This window comes from Scyliorhinus canicula, chromosome 4 (genome assembly GCF_902713615.1).
Source record: "Scyliorhinus canicula chromosome 4, sScyCan1.1, whole genome shotgun sequence".
Classification (NCBI taxonomy): Eukaryota; Metazoa; Chordata; class Chondrichthyes; order Carcharhiniformes; family Scyliorhinidae; genus Scyliorhinus; species Scyliorhinus canicula.
In genome coordinates, this window is record NC_052149.1 from 224,676,990 (window position 1) to 224,692,352 (window position 15,363).

General features: G+C 48.5%; 1 protein-coding gene across 1 annotated transcript in view; it reads right to left on the reverse strand.

Annotated features, from left to right (window-relative positions):
• Positions 1-15,363, reverse strand: part of LOC119965406 — a 218,882-nt gene that overhangs the window by 22,723 nt on the left and 180,796 nt on the right. The window contains exons 13-14 of the mRNA XM_038796157.1: positions 6,960-7,304; positions 5,817-6,089 (exon numbers count right to left, since the gene is read on the reverse strand). Of these exons, the coding sequence (XP_038652085.1) occupies positions 5,817-6,089; positions 6,960-7,304 (618 nt within the window). The remainder of the gene's footprint in view (positions 1-5,816; positions 6,090-6,959; positions 7,305-15,363) is intronic.

A 15,363-nucleotide genomic window follows, 5' to 3' on the forward strand; every position in this document is an offset into this window, starting at 1 on the left:
CCATTCTACAGAGTCCCCTATAACTATCGCTCTCCTGCACTTTGCCCTCCCCTCATGAGCAACAGTTGTGGTGCCACTGTTCCGGTTGCTGTTGTTTTCCATGATAGGCTATGCCCCCCCCCCCCCCAAAGAGTATCCAAAACGCGATATGTCTTCAAGAGGGGGCAGCCACAGGGGATTCCTGCACTGACTGCCTGCCCTTTCTAGTCATTACCCATCTGCCTGACTGCACCTTGGCTGTGACCTCATCTCTATAACTCCTTTCTATGGCACATTCTGCCACCTGCATGCTCCCAAGTACATCCATCTGCTGCTCCAACCGAACCTCATGTTTTGTGAGGAGCTGCCATTGGTTACACTTCCTGCAGAGGTAGTCGACCTGAACACTGGAAGCACCACAGATCTCCCACATCTCACAGTTAGAGCACTGCACCCCACTGAGTGACATTTAAGCACTAGTTAATTTATTTCAAATAAATACTTAAATTGTCATTGGAATGTTGTTTCTGTGATGACCATCTGGAGGATACAAATGGCACTTGATCTCTGGCAAGGTCACTGTCAGAAGCCTCGGATGCCTGGATCTCCATCTCAGAGTCGGAGTCCACCACGTCTTGCATCTCAGTGTCGGGGCCCTCAGGGGGCAACGTCCCCAGGCCTCCAGATGCCGGGGAATGTGGCTGGAAGACGATTCCTCTGAAGGGACATGACCCAACACTGGCCCCCTGCTCCTGAGGTGAACAAGGCGCTTTACATGCGTGGAGTCAAATCCCATCCCAGTTGTTAATTTAGTCATGGAGGAGTCCGGGAAGGAGAGTCCAAAATTGGTTTATTTCCAAGAAGAACATATTTACAAGTAACAGACACAGTTCCAGTTGGGCCTACTCTACAGCTCGGCTCCTCCCGAGGCCAACATTTATTGTACTGAATTAACTAGCCCGGTAGTGGCATCCGATCCTCTCCGGTGGAGCTCATACTGCACGAGGCTCATGGAGAGATTAATCAGGTCGTCCCTGTAGGTCTCGTGGGGGTGATAACAGTCACCTAGGTCGAGTATCTCCCTCAAGGGAAACACCCTTTAAGAAGCCATCCTCTCATTCCCTTTAGGATCTATATGTTCCAATATGATCACCTCTCAATCTTCTAAACTCCAATGGACACAGGCCCAACCTGTTTAACCTTTCCTCGTAAAATAATCCCCAGCAGTCGACACATTATACACAAGGACAAGTTGCACTGATTGAACTAAATAAATTTGATCTTAAATTTATTATTCTGTATATTCACTCAATGTGAAATCTAACAGTTTAACAGTTCATTACTGACATTGGGTTTAATTCTCCGCTTTGCGACACCAGAGATACGAATCGCAATTGGGCGGAGAATCTTAGATATTCCAGAAATCGAAGTTTGCGCCCGGCGCTGGTTCCAAGACCATGTTCTGGTCCTTCGCCTGTGGCGATATCGACGCTTGCGCATCTCGTTGGCAAATAAATGCAAAACGGTCAATTACACGGATTTCAATATCGTAAACTGCTTGGACACAGTATGCTCCACCCCTCCATGATGCTCCACCCCTCTTAGCAGGGGCGCGAATTAGTGTAAGCATTGACAAGCGGGGGCTGGGTGCCAAGGCTGTGGAGAGGGAGGAGGAGGCTAACAAAACACTGAAAACCCCTCAAAGATTGTCGGGCTTTCTGGAGGATGAATGCCTGGACAGGGTGACGTATCGGGGAACAACCTAGTGCCAGATTCATGGACTCAGGATGTCTTCCTCGGGATCGGGGTGGGCTGCCTCAGACCGCCATTGCTGCAGTCTGTCTTTCAAACACACCCCTGGTGCACTCCTTACAGGCCCCAGATCACTCTATGAGTGCTGCCTGTGTCCTTTGAATGCTCAGGAAGTCTCTGGTCATCTGGTAGCCCATCCAGGCAACCCCTCTGGACAAACTCATGCCCCAGCTGTATCATCAAGTTGGTGGGCATGGCCAAGCTCAATCAGGGGCCCATCAGGTGTTGGCGCTCCTCAGAAATGCTGCTCCGCTGCAGAGGAAGCAGGGGATCGGGCAGAGTTCACCGCAACCAGAGGACACCTTCGAAGACCTTCCTGGTTCTCTGCCAGCAGAGTGCTGGCTCATTTGCATGTCCTGACTCACTTTCTGAATAGCACCCCCAATGGGAACGCGAATCCCAAGCTTATCAGTCACGGTGCCAACAGTTATGGTGTAATTCAGTGGCCTTGTGGGTAGGGGGCCAACTGAAGGAGGGCTACCCTTGGCAGGGGTGGGCCACCATTGGGGGGAGGGTGTCAGAGTTGTTGGGGGGGAAAGGGGTGGTTCGTTGAGAGGGAAACCGTGCACGGCTCCTCCACACCAAACCCTGGATGGTGCGTACCCCTTCCGGAGGCAATCCTTATCCTTGCGCGTCTTCCCGACCGACAGACCACTGACTTCAGAGGCCTCTGGCCTTTTTCATGGTTCGGTGAGCATTTCACACATCTCAAATAGATTCCCGTGGGTTGGCGGGCCATGTAGCTTGTAGGAATTATTGCCTAGAATCCAAATCACACAGTGATGCCTGGACACTGTGCCTGTACACTGTGGGAGGCAACACACACAGCAGCCGAAATCCGAACACCCAGGATATGGGATACAGCTCCAGGGCATGTCCATGGCTGGAGGGTGGGTGAGTGTAACGTGGAGGGGACCAGCGCCTGGTCCAGGTAATGTTATGTGCGGATGTCAGGGGCACAGGGTTGGGGGTCAAGTGAGCGGGTGGGGGGGGGCGCTTTCTGGTTGTGAGTGCATGAGCATAGTGTTCCGGGTGTGGGGAAAGGGGGAGGTATCAATGGGGGAATGGAGGGTCCCGGGATGGCAGCCACCACTGTTTATCAGTCTAACACCCCCTCCCAATTCCTTACAGATATTGAACGGTATGGATGGTATTTTGGACCCCTAGTGGTGCTGCCCTTTGGCCGGGAGGCTCGAGGCGGCAGTCCATGTGCAGGGCCCTACCCCACACCCAGAGGACCCGGATGCCCAACAGGCCAGAGTGTGACCCAGAGGGAGAGGCCAGCAATGTCCCAGGGTGTACAGGCTTTGCTGATCTTTCCAGTAGATAACGGAAAGGGTGCGCCACAGGAGGCTCCGCCTCAAGAAGGTGACGCTGCAGCACCTGTGGCAGGTCCTATCGGACTTAGCACCATGTGGAGGAGGAGGACACCAGCTCTCCGTGGCCTTCAAGGGCACCCCAGCAGCCCTGAACCTTTTTGCCTCGGAATCCTTCCAGGGTTGGACGCCAATGCGGAGGCCAGATACGGAGACCCAATACATCGAGGCTGATGTGGCCACCTGGACTGTCACTGAGCGGTGCAAGGGACTGCTCAAAATGTGGTCCTGATGCCTTGACAGGGATGGCTGTAGAGAAAGGCCAAGGGTTCGGAGTCAGCTCGCATTGTGGAAGAAAATGGCAGAGGCATCATACTGGATGTGGTGAAGGTTTTTAATGTTTCACAAGTGTCCAACAGTGCCCCACTCTTCCGATGATGCAACCCCACTCTCCCCACCACCGCCTCAACCAACCTCCCTGCAACAAACTCAACCCCTGTACTCCTACCTACCCCACTCTTCCGCTGTGCATTCTCAGTGATCCTCGACGTATTTTACCTTCCTTATTCTACTGCTGCGCTTGGAAGCATATCAGAGGTGGAGGCAGCCAGCTGCTTACCACGTCCCATGGCATTTGATGCCCCTAGTGGCTGTCCATTGGGGTATCTGGGGCCGAAGGCCCCGGTGCACTTGTCGGCGGCACATGCACAGCCGTGCCACCCAGTCCCGTGTGCTGAAAGCAGGACGTCGTCAGAGGGGTGGAACTCGGGGAAGCTGGTTGCCACCATCCCGCTCATGGGACTCCGTGGGAAGGGTCCCAGTGCCCCCTCCTCTGAATCGGTGCCGATAGGGCCGCGGGATTCATCTTGGGATGGAGGGGCAGTTGGTTCTATCCCCGGTTTCCCCTCCATCATCTGGCCATGCCAGCCCTAGCGCTCCCCAATGTCTGCACCATGGTGTCAATACCCTCGGCAATGCGCCTCAGTGATTGGACCATCCTCTGCAGTGTATTGGCAATGCCCACCTGCGACTGGGACAAGCTCTGCAGCACCTCTGCCATTCTCATCTAAGATCCGGACATGTCCCGCAGCACCTCATCAAGGTCAGCCTGGTACAGGGGCACGTCTCCTGGTGACTCAGACATTCTGCCCAGGCCCTCAATCATGGCCGTCACCAACTGTGCAACGCCTTGGACACCTCCACTAATACTGCTGAAATCATGTACCAGGCTCTCCGTTGCAGTCGCCACCTTGGTAGTGTTGGCCTCGATGCCACGCTTTGCCGGTGACATCTTCTGTGCCAGTAGACTCTGGGATGCCTCCATTCGGCTATGGTCCTGCTGGATTGTAACTGACAGCAGATCTCTGACTGCTGTCTCGCCTGGGCATTACTGACTCCACCTGATGTGCATCAGCGACTGGTCATGAGCATGTGACCCAGAAGCCTGACCACTAACATTGCCCACCGAGGTGTGTGTCTTTGGTGGAGGGTGGGGATTACAGCTGTGAGGCATTGATTGTGGCATCCTCGGAACTCTCCTCTGAGGTGGACTCATGCGAGGGAGGGGGCCACCCATGATGGGCCGGTGCCGTTGTCTGGAGGACCTGCGGGAGAATGAACATGTGGTCACTGGGAAGGATGGGGCAGTCAGTAAGGCAACAACAACTCACATTTGACTGGTCCTTCTGGTGATTCCTTACCTCTTCAGCTTGCGCCGACCTCAGCATTGGTGACTGCCCTGTCCTAGGCCACCCTGACCACCTCCAGGGCCTGTTCCTCGAAGGTCATGACATGAGCATTCTTACGTCTGGCACCCTTCCGCCAATCTAGACCCTGTCCTGGTGATTGTGGGAGAGCTTCTCCTGCAGAGACACAGAGAGGGCATCGTTGGACACGTTGCGTCGTTCACAGTGGTGGGGGTGGGGTGTGTGAAGAAGGCTTTGGGGTGAAGGGAGGGTTGGGGGGCACATGGCGGGATGGGGGGAAGGAAGAGTTTGCTCAGGACAAGTCAGCATGTCTTTGTCAGAAGGTCATGTGTAACAAATTTCATTAATTTTTTTGAGGAGGTGACCAGGTTTGCAGGTGTCAGTCACCAGGAAACACAGGTTAAAGGCGAGCGGCAGGAGGTTTAGAGTGGATTTGGGGAAAGACCTTTATATCAAGAGGGTGGGGACATTCTGGAATCCACTGCCTGGGAGGGTGGTAGAGGCGGATTGCCTCACATCCTTCAATGAAATGATGATTCTGACATTCAGCAGCAGGGAACATGAACTGCCATTGGCAGCAGCTAAAGAGTGTGAACTGTTCTCATGATGACGGAAAATCCACCTTTGCCCGCCATGAAACCCACCATAAATGGTATCGGAAAATCCTGTAATGTCTCAAACCTTGTTTCAGTAGTGCTGGGTGCTTTTAACTTGTTTCTATTTCTATATCCTCGTATTTAGTGGAAGACCATTTGTTCGCTTTGGTTAATGGATTGATTCTTTTTGATTCATGGATATGAATAGAAATAAATCCAGTGAATCCACCTGGTTGGATCAGTTCTTTGTGTCACCATTTTATATTTACACCCATGTCTCGGAGCAAAAACAAGGAGCACATTCTGCAGTGGCAGCCCACAGTGGGGTCTATATTCACTACAATTTGTGAGTAACAGTTTATATCAGTAACTATTTAATATCTACTGCAGGGTAACTCTTGACTTACTCTGATCCACATCAACATCTGTGTTTCCTGTCAGGACAATGGAGTTATTTTCTTGCACTTCCCATGTATACAGATTCTGGTTTTCTTCTCCAACATGTCTGACTATCAGATAGACTGTGTTATTCAGATGGATCTCATCAGTGTTCTTCCTCCTGCTCAGCTGAGATGAGTCTCTCTGTTTCCAGTGAAGACTGACTGTATCTGAGAGTCTGGAGATGGTACAACTGAGGGTTACATCACTGCCCAGCGGAGGCCCCTGGGAATCCATCTCAACTGCAGAAACAGATAAATGAAGATTATAATTCTCAATAATCTATATTTATAAATAATCGATGCATGAAGAATTGGCCTTGACTATGAATGGATATAATCAGATAAATGCTGACTTGTGCTTAATGCTGACAATTAGCATTTCCTAGATAATGTTCACTTGTTCCCCATGGCTCCCTCTTCTCTCCTCTATGTGCTGCTCCTTGACAACATTATCCAAAGACTTTTGGTCAGTTTCCACATTTTTATTCATGATCCTCAGATGTACCTCTCCACCATCTTTCTCAAACCTCCCATTGCCTCTGTGTTGCCACAGTCCTTATGTTAATGAAACACAATAGGACACAGTTAAATATTTGGGAGACAAATGTGATGATCTTCTGTCCTCGCAATGATCTCCATCCCGACAGTTCCAGCTCCAACATCTCCATAGCCATTTTCTCAGGAATTGAATTAAAATGAGTTAAAAAAAATTGTGCACACATGTTAATTTTAATAATCAACATCGCTAACCCTGAAAACATCCACTAGTTCCAATGCACAAGTCATTTTTACCCATTTGGCTTTTCTTGGTGTGAGGTTTATTCTGTTCTGGGTGATTAAATTTTGGAAAAATTAAGTTATTGTTTTCAATCCCTGTGTCAAACTCTCTTCCCCAGTTACTGACTCCATCCTTCTCCATAGCAACAGTCTGAGATTCAGCCTGACTGTTTGCTAACTTAGTGTCACATTTGACTCCGAGATGAGGTTCATATCTCAGATTTGTGCCATCACTCAGGTAGAAACGGAGGATCATGATTTGATCCCAACATTCTGTTTGGAATGCCAGTGAAATTGCACATTATATGAATCCTTTCCAATGCTTGTCCTTACCTTTGATCCCAAATACTTCCCACTGTTTCAGGATTTTCTTACTGGGCTGTGTCTGGTTCCAGGTGAACAATCCCGCAAGTTCAAAGGTGGGGTTTCTGAATCTCAGATTAAGGGTACCCCAGTCCTCACGGATGCTTTGATAAATGTCTGGGTTATTATTGTATTCATTGCTCCATTGAACAGCCCACCACTGGTCCTCTCTGTGAAAAGTTCCCAATTGTTTTGTAGTTTGTTGCTCTGAGTGTGGTCTCCATTCCCAGGCAATGGAGTCACTTCCAGGATTGTTTGGCCCGGTCAACACAAAGTTCCCTTCCTGATGGAGGAAATAAATATCTTTCGGGCTTCCTGCAAGGAAAGAGAACAAACATTTCAAAATTAGACTGCAAATCCTAATTCCAATTTTGTATTCATTAATTCTGTGGACAATTTATTATTAGTAAGTTGTTATTTATGATCCGGCTCAGATGTGATCCAGCTCATACACACCAAAATATACTCTGGGCCAGAATACACTCCGAAGGAGACTTCGAAGTCCATCACCAAGATTGACTCGCAGCACCACTACTGTCCAAGCTGGCCGGGTCCTAAAGTCCATAACTGCTAGACTGGGCCTACGACAGGTGGTAAGGGAGCCAACAAGAGGGAAAAAACATGCTAGCCTCATCCTCATCAACCTACCTGGTCCATGACAGTATTGGTAGGAGTGAAGGCCACACAGTCGTTGTGGAGACTGTTGTGTTATTGACCCTGGCGTAACACGGACTGCAACTGGATGCAGTTAAACTGGAAAGCAGACACCAAACTTAGACGTTGGTTCAATACGATTTATTGAACTTCTCTAACAAGGCATACAGCTTGCTGTGGGTTGACACTCTACTACTCTAAGTATGCTCACTCTAACTAACTAGACCAGACTAGCTCTGAGCCACGTGTAGAAGGTGCTAACTGATATATATACCCTGACTGTCACTACAGTTATCACCAGTGGAAAGAAGTGGAGTGCTGATGCCTCATGTGTTTTATAGTAGGAAGCCCCCCTCTAGTGTTCTGTTTAGTGATTGGTTGTGTTCTGTACTGTGTGTTGATTGGCTAACCTGGGTGTCTATCACTGCCTGTCTTTACCTCATGATGTGCATGAGTGCATGAGTGCATATTATGACAGAAACAAAGTCCCATCTTCACACTGAAGATACTGTCTATCATGTATTGTGTAGCACCACCACTGTGCTAAATGGGATAGACTCAGAACAGATCTAGCAACTCCAAACTGGCCATCTATGGGCGATGTGGGCCATCAGCAGCAGCAGAACTGGAGTCAGCCACAATTTGTAACCTCATAACCTGGCATATCCCCCACTCTACCATTACCACCAAACCAGGGAATCAACCCTGGTTCAATGAAGATTGCAGAAGGGCATGCCAGGAGCCACACCAGGCAGACCGAGAGACGAGGTGTCAACCTGGTGAAGCTACAACAAAGGACTACTTGTGTATCAAACAGCATAAGCAGCAAGTAATAGACAGAGCTAAGCGATCCCACAACTAGCAGATCAGATCCAAGTCCTGCCACATCCAGTCATGAATGGAGGTGGACAATTAGACTCACTGGAGGAGGAGATGCCACAAATATCCCCATCCTCAATGATGAAGGAACCCGACATACCTGTCTAAAAGACAAGGTTGAAGCATTCTCAATAATCTTCAGCCAGAAGTGCCAAGTGGATGATCCATCTTGGTCTCCTCCAGAGGTACCCACCATCACAGGTGCCAGACTTCAGCCAATTAGATTCCCCAACGAAATATGAAGTAACAGCTGAAGGCACTGTAAAGGCGATGGACCCTGACAATACCCCAGCAATAGTACTGAAGACTTGTGTTCCAGAACATGCTGCATCGCTAGCCAAGCTATTCCAGTACAGCTACAACACTGACACCTCCCCAGCAATATGAAAAATTGCCCAAGTATATCCTGAACACAAACAGCAGGACAAATCCAACTCGACCAATTACCGATGTATGAGTTGCTTGATAGTAGTGGTCGTGCATTTGGAAGGTGCTGCCTAAGGAGCCTTGGTGAGTTCCTGCCGTTCATCTTGTGGATGGTACACACAGATGCCACTATACGTCACTGGTGGAGGGAGTGAATGCTTGTGGAAGGGGTGCCATTCAAGCAGGTTGCTTTGTCCTGGATGGTGTCACCTTTGTAGTTTACAGTGATGAAAGAGTTAATGTGTGGGCCTGGAGAAACAGTACTGGCCACGTGATGATGTAAGACCAATATTTGAGAGGGATGAATGCTCATGGCTCAGACTAAGTAACACATTTATCTGTATATAGTTATGCTTATCCATTAAGCCAGTTATCCATGTCATTCCTTGGCCACTCAGAGCCAACATCCAACATGATGGAAGCCGTGCGACCCTGAAATCTCTGAAAATCTGACCTGAAAATAAAAACTGAAAACTTTGTAAGACATGATAGACACTGCAGAATTATAGAAAAGGTAATAGTTTAGAAAGAGGCCTTTCAGCCCATTGTGTCTGCACTGGCCAAATTGAAACTACCCGCTCATTTTAATCCCATTTTCCAGTTCCTGGTCTGTAGTCTTGCAGGTTCCAGCACTTCAGATGCAGATACAGGTAGCTATACTTGAGAGTTTCAGCTGCATCTACAAACTAGGAGTGAATTCCTGATGCTCTCTTGGTGAACAGGTTTTTCATCATGTCCCCTATGGTCCCTTGTCCAATCAACATAAATCCATGCAACTTGCCAATTGAGCCCTCAGCAAGGAGAAACAAGTCATCATAGAACCATAGAATTCCTACAGAGCAGAAGGAGGCCACCCAGACCATTGCGTCTGCGCCAACCCTCCGAAAGACACTCCACCCAAACTCACTTCCCTGCCCTATCCCAACAACCCCTTAACCGAACCTACACATCACTGGACCCTAAGAGACAATTTAGCATGGCCAATCCACCTAACCTGCACATATTTTGACTGTGGGAGGAAACTGGAGCACCCAGAGGAATCTCACGCAGACATGGGGAGTACGTGCAAACTCCACACAGTCACCCAAGGCTGGAATTGAACCTGGGTCCCTGGCGCTGTGAGGCAGCAGTGCCAACCAATGTGCCACCGTGCTGGCCCTCTCTCTCTCCTGCCTATTCTGTCCAGGACCCTCCCTCATAATTTTGTTTACCTCAATTTCGTCATCCCTTAGATTCCTCTGTTTGAAGTAAACAATCCTTGCCCATCCAATTCCCCCACGTAACTGAAATGTTCAAGAACTGGCAACATTCTTGTGAATTTCTTCTGCACTGTCTCCCGAGAAATAATATCCTTCTTGTAAAGGCAGCATGGTGGCACAGTGGCTCGCACTGCTGCCTCACGGCGCCGAGGTCCCAGGTTCAATCACGGCTCTGAATCACTGTCCGTGTGGAGTTTGCACATTCTCCCCATCTTTGCGTGGGTTTCACCCCCCCACCAACCCAAAGATGTGCAGGGTAGGTGGAGTGGCCAAACTAAATTGTCCCTTAATTAGAAAAAATGAATTGGGTACTCTAAATTTAATTTAAAAAAAAAAAAATATCCTTCTTGTAATGTGGTGACCAGAACTGTGCACAAAACTCTAGCTGTGGCCTAACCAGCATGTTATGCAGTTCCATTATTACATCCCTGCTTTTATATTCAATACCTTGCTCAATAAAGAAAAGCATTCCATATACTTTCCTAATCATCTGTCACCACTTGCCCTGCCTTCTCCATGGGCCTGTGGACATGCACAGCAAGGTCTCTCACTTCCTCAAACCCTCATCATATCCATTTGTTTATTGAGTATTCCCGGCTGTGTTTGCCCTCCATAAATGCATCACCTCATACTTTTCCCGATTAAACTCCATTTGCCACTTCATTGTCCACTCAATTAAATCATTGATATAGTTCTGGAGTCAACACTATCAACTGAACAGCCAATTTTTGTGTCATCTGCAAATTTTCCAATCATCTCACCTACTTTGAAGTCTAAATTAAATATAATAAACAGCAAGTGCCCCTACATGGAGCCTTGTGGAACACTAGTGAAAACTGTTTTCCATTTACAAAAATATTCATCAACAATTACACTTTTCCTGCCACTGAGCCAATTCTGGATCCAAGCTGCCACCTTACCCTGTATGCCATGAGATCTCACTTTTCTGACCAGTCTCCCTGTGGTACTTGGTCAAATCTATGAAGACAACATCAACTACACTATCCTTATCAATCCTCCTTATTAACTTTATCAAACATTTTGAGGAAGTAGCAAGACATGATATGATCTTCCCTTTCTAAAACCATGCTATCTATCCCTGACCACTCCAAGACCAGGTCAGCGGCTTGGAATTCTGTGGTGAGGACCTCACCTCCTGACTCCCCAACTCTGGTCCAACATCTACAAGACAAAAGGATTGTGATAGAATATTATCCACTTGCCTGGATGAGTGTAACACACAAGAAACAGAACACCTACAAGGACCATGCAGACGGCTTGTTTGACACCACATCCACCACCTTTAACATTCATTCCCTCCCCTATTAATGCACAGAGGCAACAGTTTGTATCACCTGTAAATTGTCCTGCAGGAACACACCAGGCCACACCACAAACCACCCTGACCAATAACTGTATCACCATTCTTTCACGGTGACTGGTTCAAAATATTGTAACTCCCTCTCTCACAGCACTGTGGCACCTACACCACGTGGACCCCAGTGGTTCAAGATGGCAACTTAACATCACCTTCTCTTGGACAAAAATAGAGGAACAATAAATTCTGGCTCAGCTAACAATGCACACATCCCATGAATGAATTGAAAAAAACCAGAAGCAACGTGGATCAATTAGCACAGGGGTGATTGGACACCATTTGCTGCGAGTAAGGAAATGGGCAGCAGACCTTTGGATGATTTGAAGGAAAGAATATTGGCCAGGATATTTCAAATGGCAGGGTTTCCGGTCCCAGTGGGGAATACATTCCTACAAACACTGCCTGTCTCGCAGCCATTTCACACTTGAATGTGCTTCAATTGTCTGCAGGCAGGACTTCTGCCTTTCACTCAGGAGGAAGTCTCATCTTAGAGTGCTACCAGCCAATCAGATTGATTGGCTGTGTTTATGTAGAAAAGAACGGATCTAAGTAGAGAAGTCCCATCCAGCTGGACAACAGTAGAGAGACTTTGGAGGAAAATGGTGTGCAACACAATGACTGCAGACAGATTGAGAAGGATGAGGAGGGATAGTTTACCATTGGGGAGATCAAATTGAGGTACACAAAATGATAAAAGGTATGGATAAAGCAAACGTGTAGCAGATGTTTCCTCTTGTGCGGCGTTCTAGAACGAGAGGTCATAGTCTTAGGTAGCAAATTTAAAACAGAGTTGAGGAGAAACTACTTCTCCCAAAGGATTGTGAATCTGTGGAATTTGCTACCCCAGAATGTGGTCACTGCTAGTAGATTGAGTAAATTTAAGGAGGAGTGAGACAGATTTTTAATTGATAATGAGTTAAAGGGATATGGAGAATGGGCAGGATGGTGGAGTTCAGGCCAGGCTGAGATCAGCAATGGTCGAATGGCAGAGCAGACTCAATGGGGCAAATGGCCACCAGGCACTGGAGCAGTATGCCTACTCTATAACCTGTCTAAAAGTAGCACTAACAAACTAGTATGAGGTCGATACTAGATTATGTACTTATAACATTCCACACCTAGATAGATAGAGCGACAATAGTAAAGCAACTGCTCTCTCTTTCGTGCCGCCCTCTAACCAATCTTAGAGAGGGTTTTGTAATCCGGGGAGGATATTTATTAATCTCTTTGGTGTTGTGAAGATAACCGTATTTACACTTTACCTTCATTCACAATCTTACCTTCCAGTGCAGGCTATCAGCCTTCACTGCAAACTTGGTGGAGCATCAAGGTTGGAAAATTGGCTGCTCTCTCTGACAACTGTTCACCCGCTTTCCAAATGCACATTAACATTATCAAATCCAGCACACTGGCATCACAAGGTATTTACATGCTGCATATTCACAAACTCACATGAGGAGGATGTGAGGCTTGGTTCGAACGTGACATTGTCTCTGCTCAGCCCAATTCCAGCAGATGTTTCTTTTGCAATTGCTTACAGAAGGCTGCAGAAGGAGCTGATTTATACCTGAAGGGGAGACACTCAAGCTGTGCTCGCTTATACTGAAAGTAAATTTAGTAATTCAGCAATTCTAGTCACAGTGAAATGCGAGAAAGCAAAACCATTCAGTCTAACATCCTTTGAACATTTTTGCTATCCCATGATCTGCCCGTTCAGTCTTCAAAATAACTCATTTAAAAATTGATGAGAAAGAGACCACACAATCATATGAAATAGGGACAGAGTAGGCCATTCAGCCCTTCGAGCCTGCTCCACCATTCAATAAGATCATGATTGATCCCACACTCACTAAGACTATGCTGTTTAATATTTTCATCATGCACTCATCGTGATATTCACAAGAATATCAATTGTAAAGGCAACAACGGCAATTTATACTGCATGAAAAGAGAGTACTGATTGGCTGGCAAGTGGACTGTGATTGGTAGAGGTGTTGCCATGGAGAATGCACCAGGTGTAAAAACTGCCAATCTTTTGTTCAAATTCTAACAAGACATGTTGACCCTGATTGGTCAGGTCATTGCTCTGGAGGATGAACAAGGGAATGGCTGTCCCCTAAGCTTTTGATTTGTTGAAAAAGGCACAATGTATGGACATGGACCTTCTCTCTGCAAATGGCAGGGTGAATGTGTGAATATAAATATCTTCTCGTTTATTAGGAAAGAGTTAATGGCTGGGATTCTCCGCGCTGGCACGGCCTCGGAGAATCATTGTTCATACCGAGATGGGCTGCGATGCCAGTCCGACGCCGATATGTGAACCTCCAGCAACCGGAGAATCGTGTGATCGATGCGGCACCAGTCCGGGGCCGTTGAAGAAGGCCCCCGTGGTGATTCTGCACCGGCAACTGGCAGAGTTCCCACTGGTCTGGTTCTAGCATGGTTCCACCCGGCAGGCACTCAGAGTCGCGGCTTCGTTGGCCGCCCTGGTTGGGGCAGGGGGATCCGTCACCCAGGGGGGCCTCCAGGACGGCCAGGATTGTGATCAGGGGCCACCAATCGGTAGGCACGCGCGATTTGGGGGGTGTGCCTGTTTCTTCGGGGCAGGCCTGCTGTGTGGGTCCGCCATGTCGCATAGGGTCAGCGCCGCAGCAGGCCGCCGCGTGCATGCGTGGACCCGCGGCCGGAAGTGTACGGCCGCTTATCGGCAGCCGGAGCTGTGTGGAGCACTCCGGCGCCCTGCTGGTCCCCTATGAGCCACGGAATCTAAGGGCCAAGGGGCCCATTGACGCTGGCGTGAAACATTCCGGTGTTTACGCCAGCATTAACACTTAGCTGCCGTTTTGAAGTATCCCAAGTTGGAATTGGGTTTAAACGTTTAATAAACTGCACCTATATATAATTTAATACAGGTGACACTGTTTTTGGTGTTTAGAGAAGTGATTATGGAACACAATAAACTTGGGGTGCGATTCAGTGACCCTGTTGTGCCCAGCGAAGTTCCGGGTGCACAGGGTGAATTGCAGGTGAGCCCCAAATCGGGCTCCGCGACGGGTGCAATACCCTATGCGAATCATCTGGCTTGTTCCACCCGGCGAAAAGAAAAATAGCAAAGTGCCGTTGTATAGCAGGATGTTTCTTCTGCAGCCCTGAGAAACACCCCTATAAATGCACCGTTCAGGGGACTTTAACTACAGTCCACTGAATCACAACCTTGGAGTGAAGGAGTAAAGCCTTGTTTACTCGTTCTTATTATAGAGTTACCATCGGAGCTTAACAATAGCAGAGGATGGTTTCTGCCAGTAAGAAAAAAAGGATTGCAAATTAAGATTTCTTCCAATAAAAGAGCATGAGCTGGATTCTCTGATTCTGGGGCTATGTCCCCAGGATCTGTCTGGTCTTATGACCAAAAGGTCGGCACCAGCCCTGCACTGATGCTCCGCCCAATGGAGGGCTAGCAGCCGTGCCATGTAAAGCTCCCGGCTTTACCTGCCAATATGGAATGGCTGCGGAATGGCCGGGTCCACGGCCGCGCATGCGCAGTGCGGCAGCCGTGCCATGTAAAGCTCCCGGCTTTACAGCCGATATGGAATGGCTGCGGAATGGCCGGGTCCGCGGCCGCGCATGCGCAGTGCGGCAGCCGTGCCACGTAAAGCTCCCGGCTTTACCTGCCGATATGGAATGGCTGCGGAATGGCCGGGTCCACGGCCGCGCATGCGCAGTGCGGCAGCCGTGCCACGTAAAGCTCCCGGCTTTACCTGCCGCTATGGAATGGCTG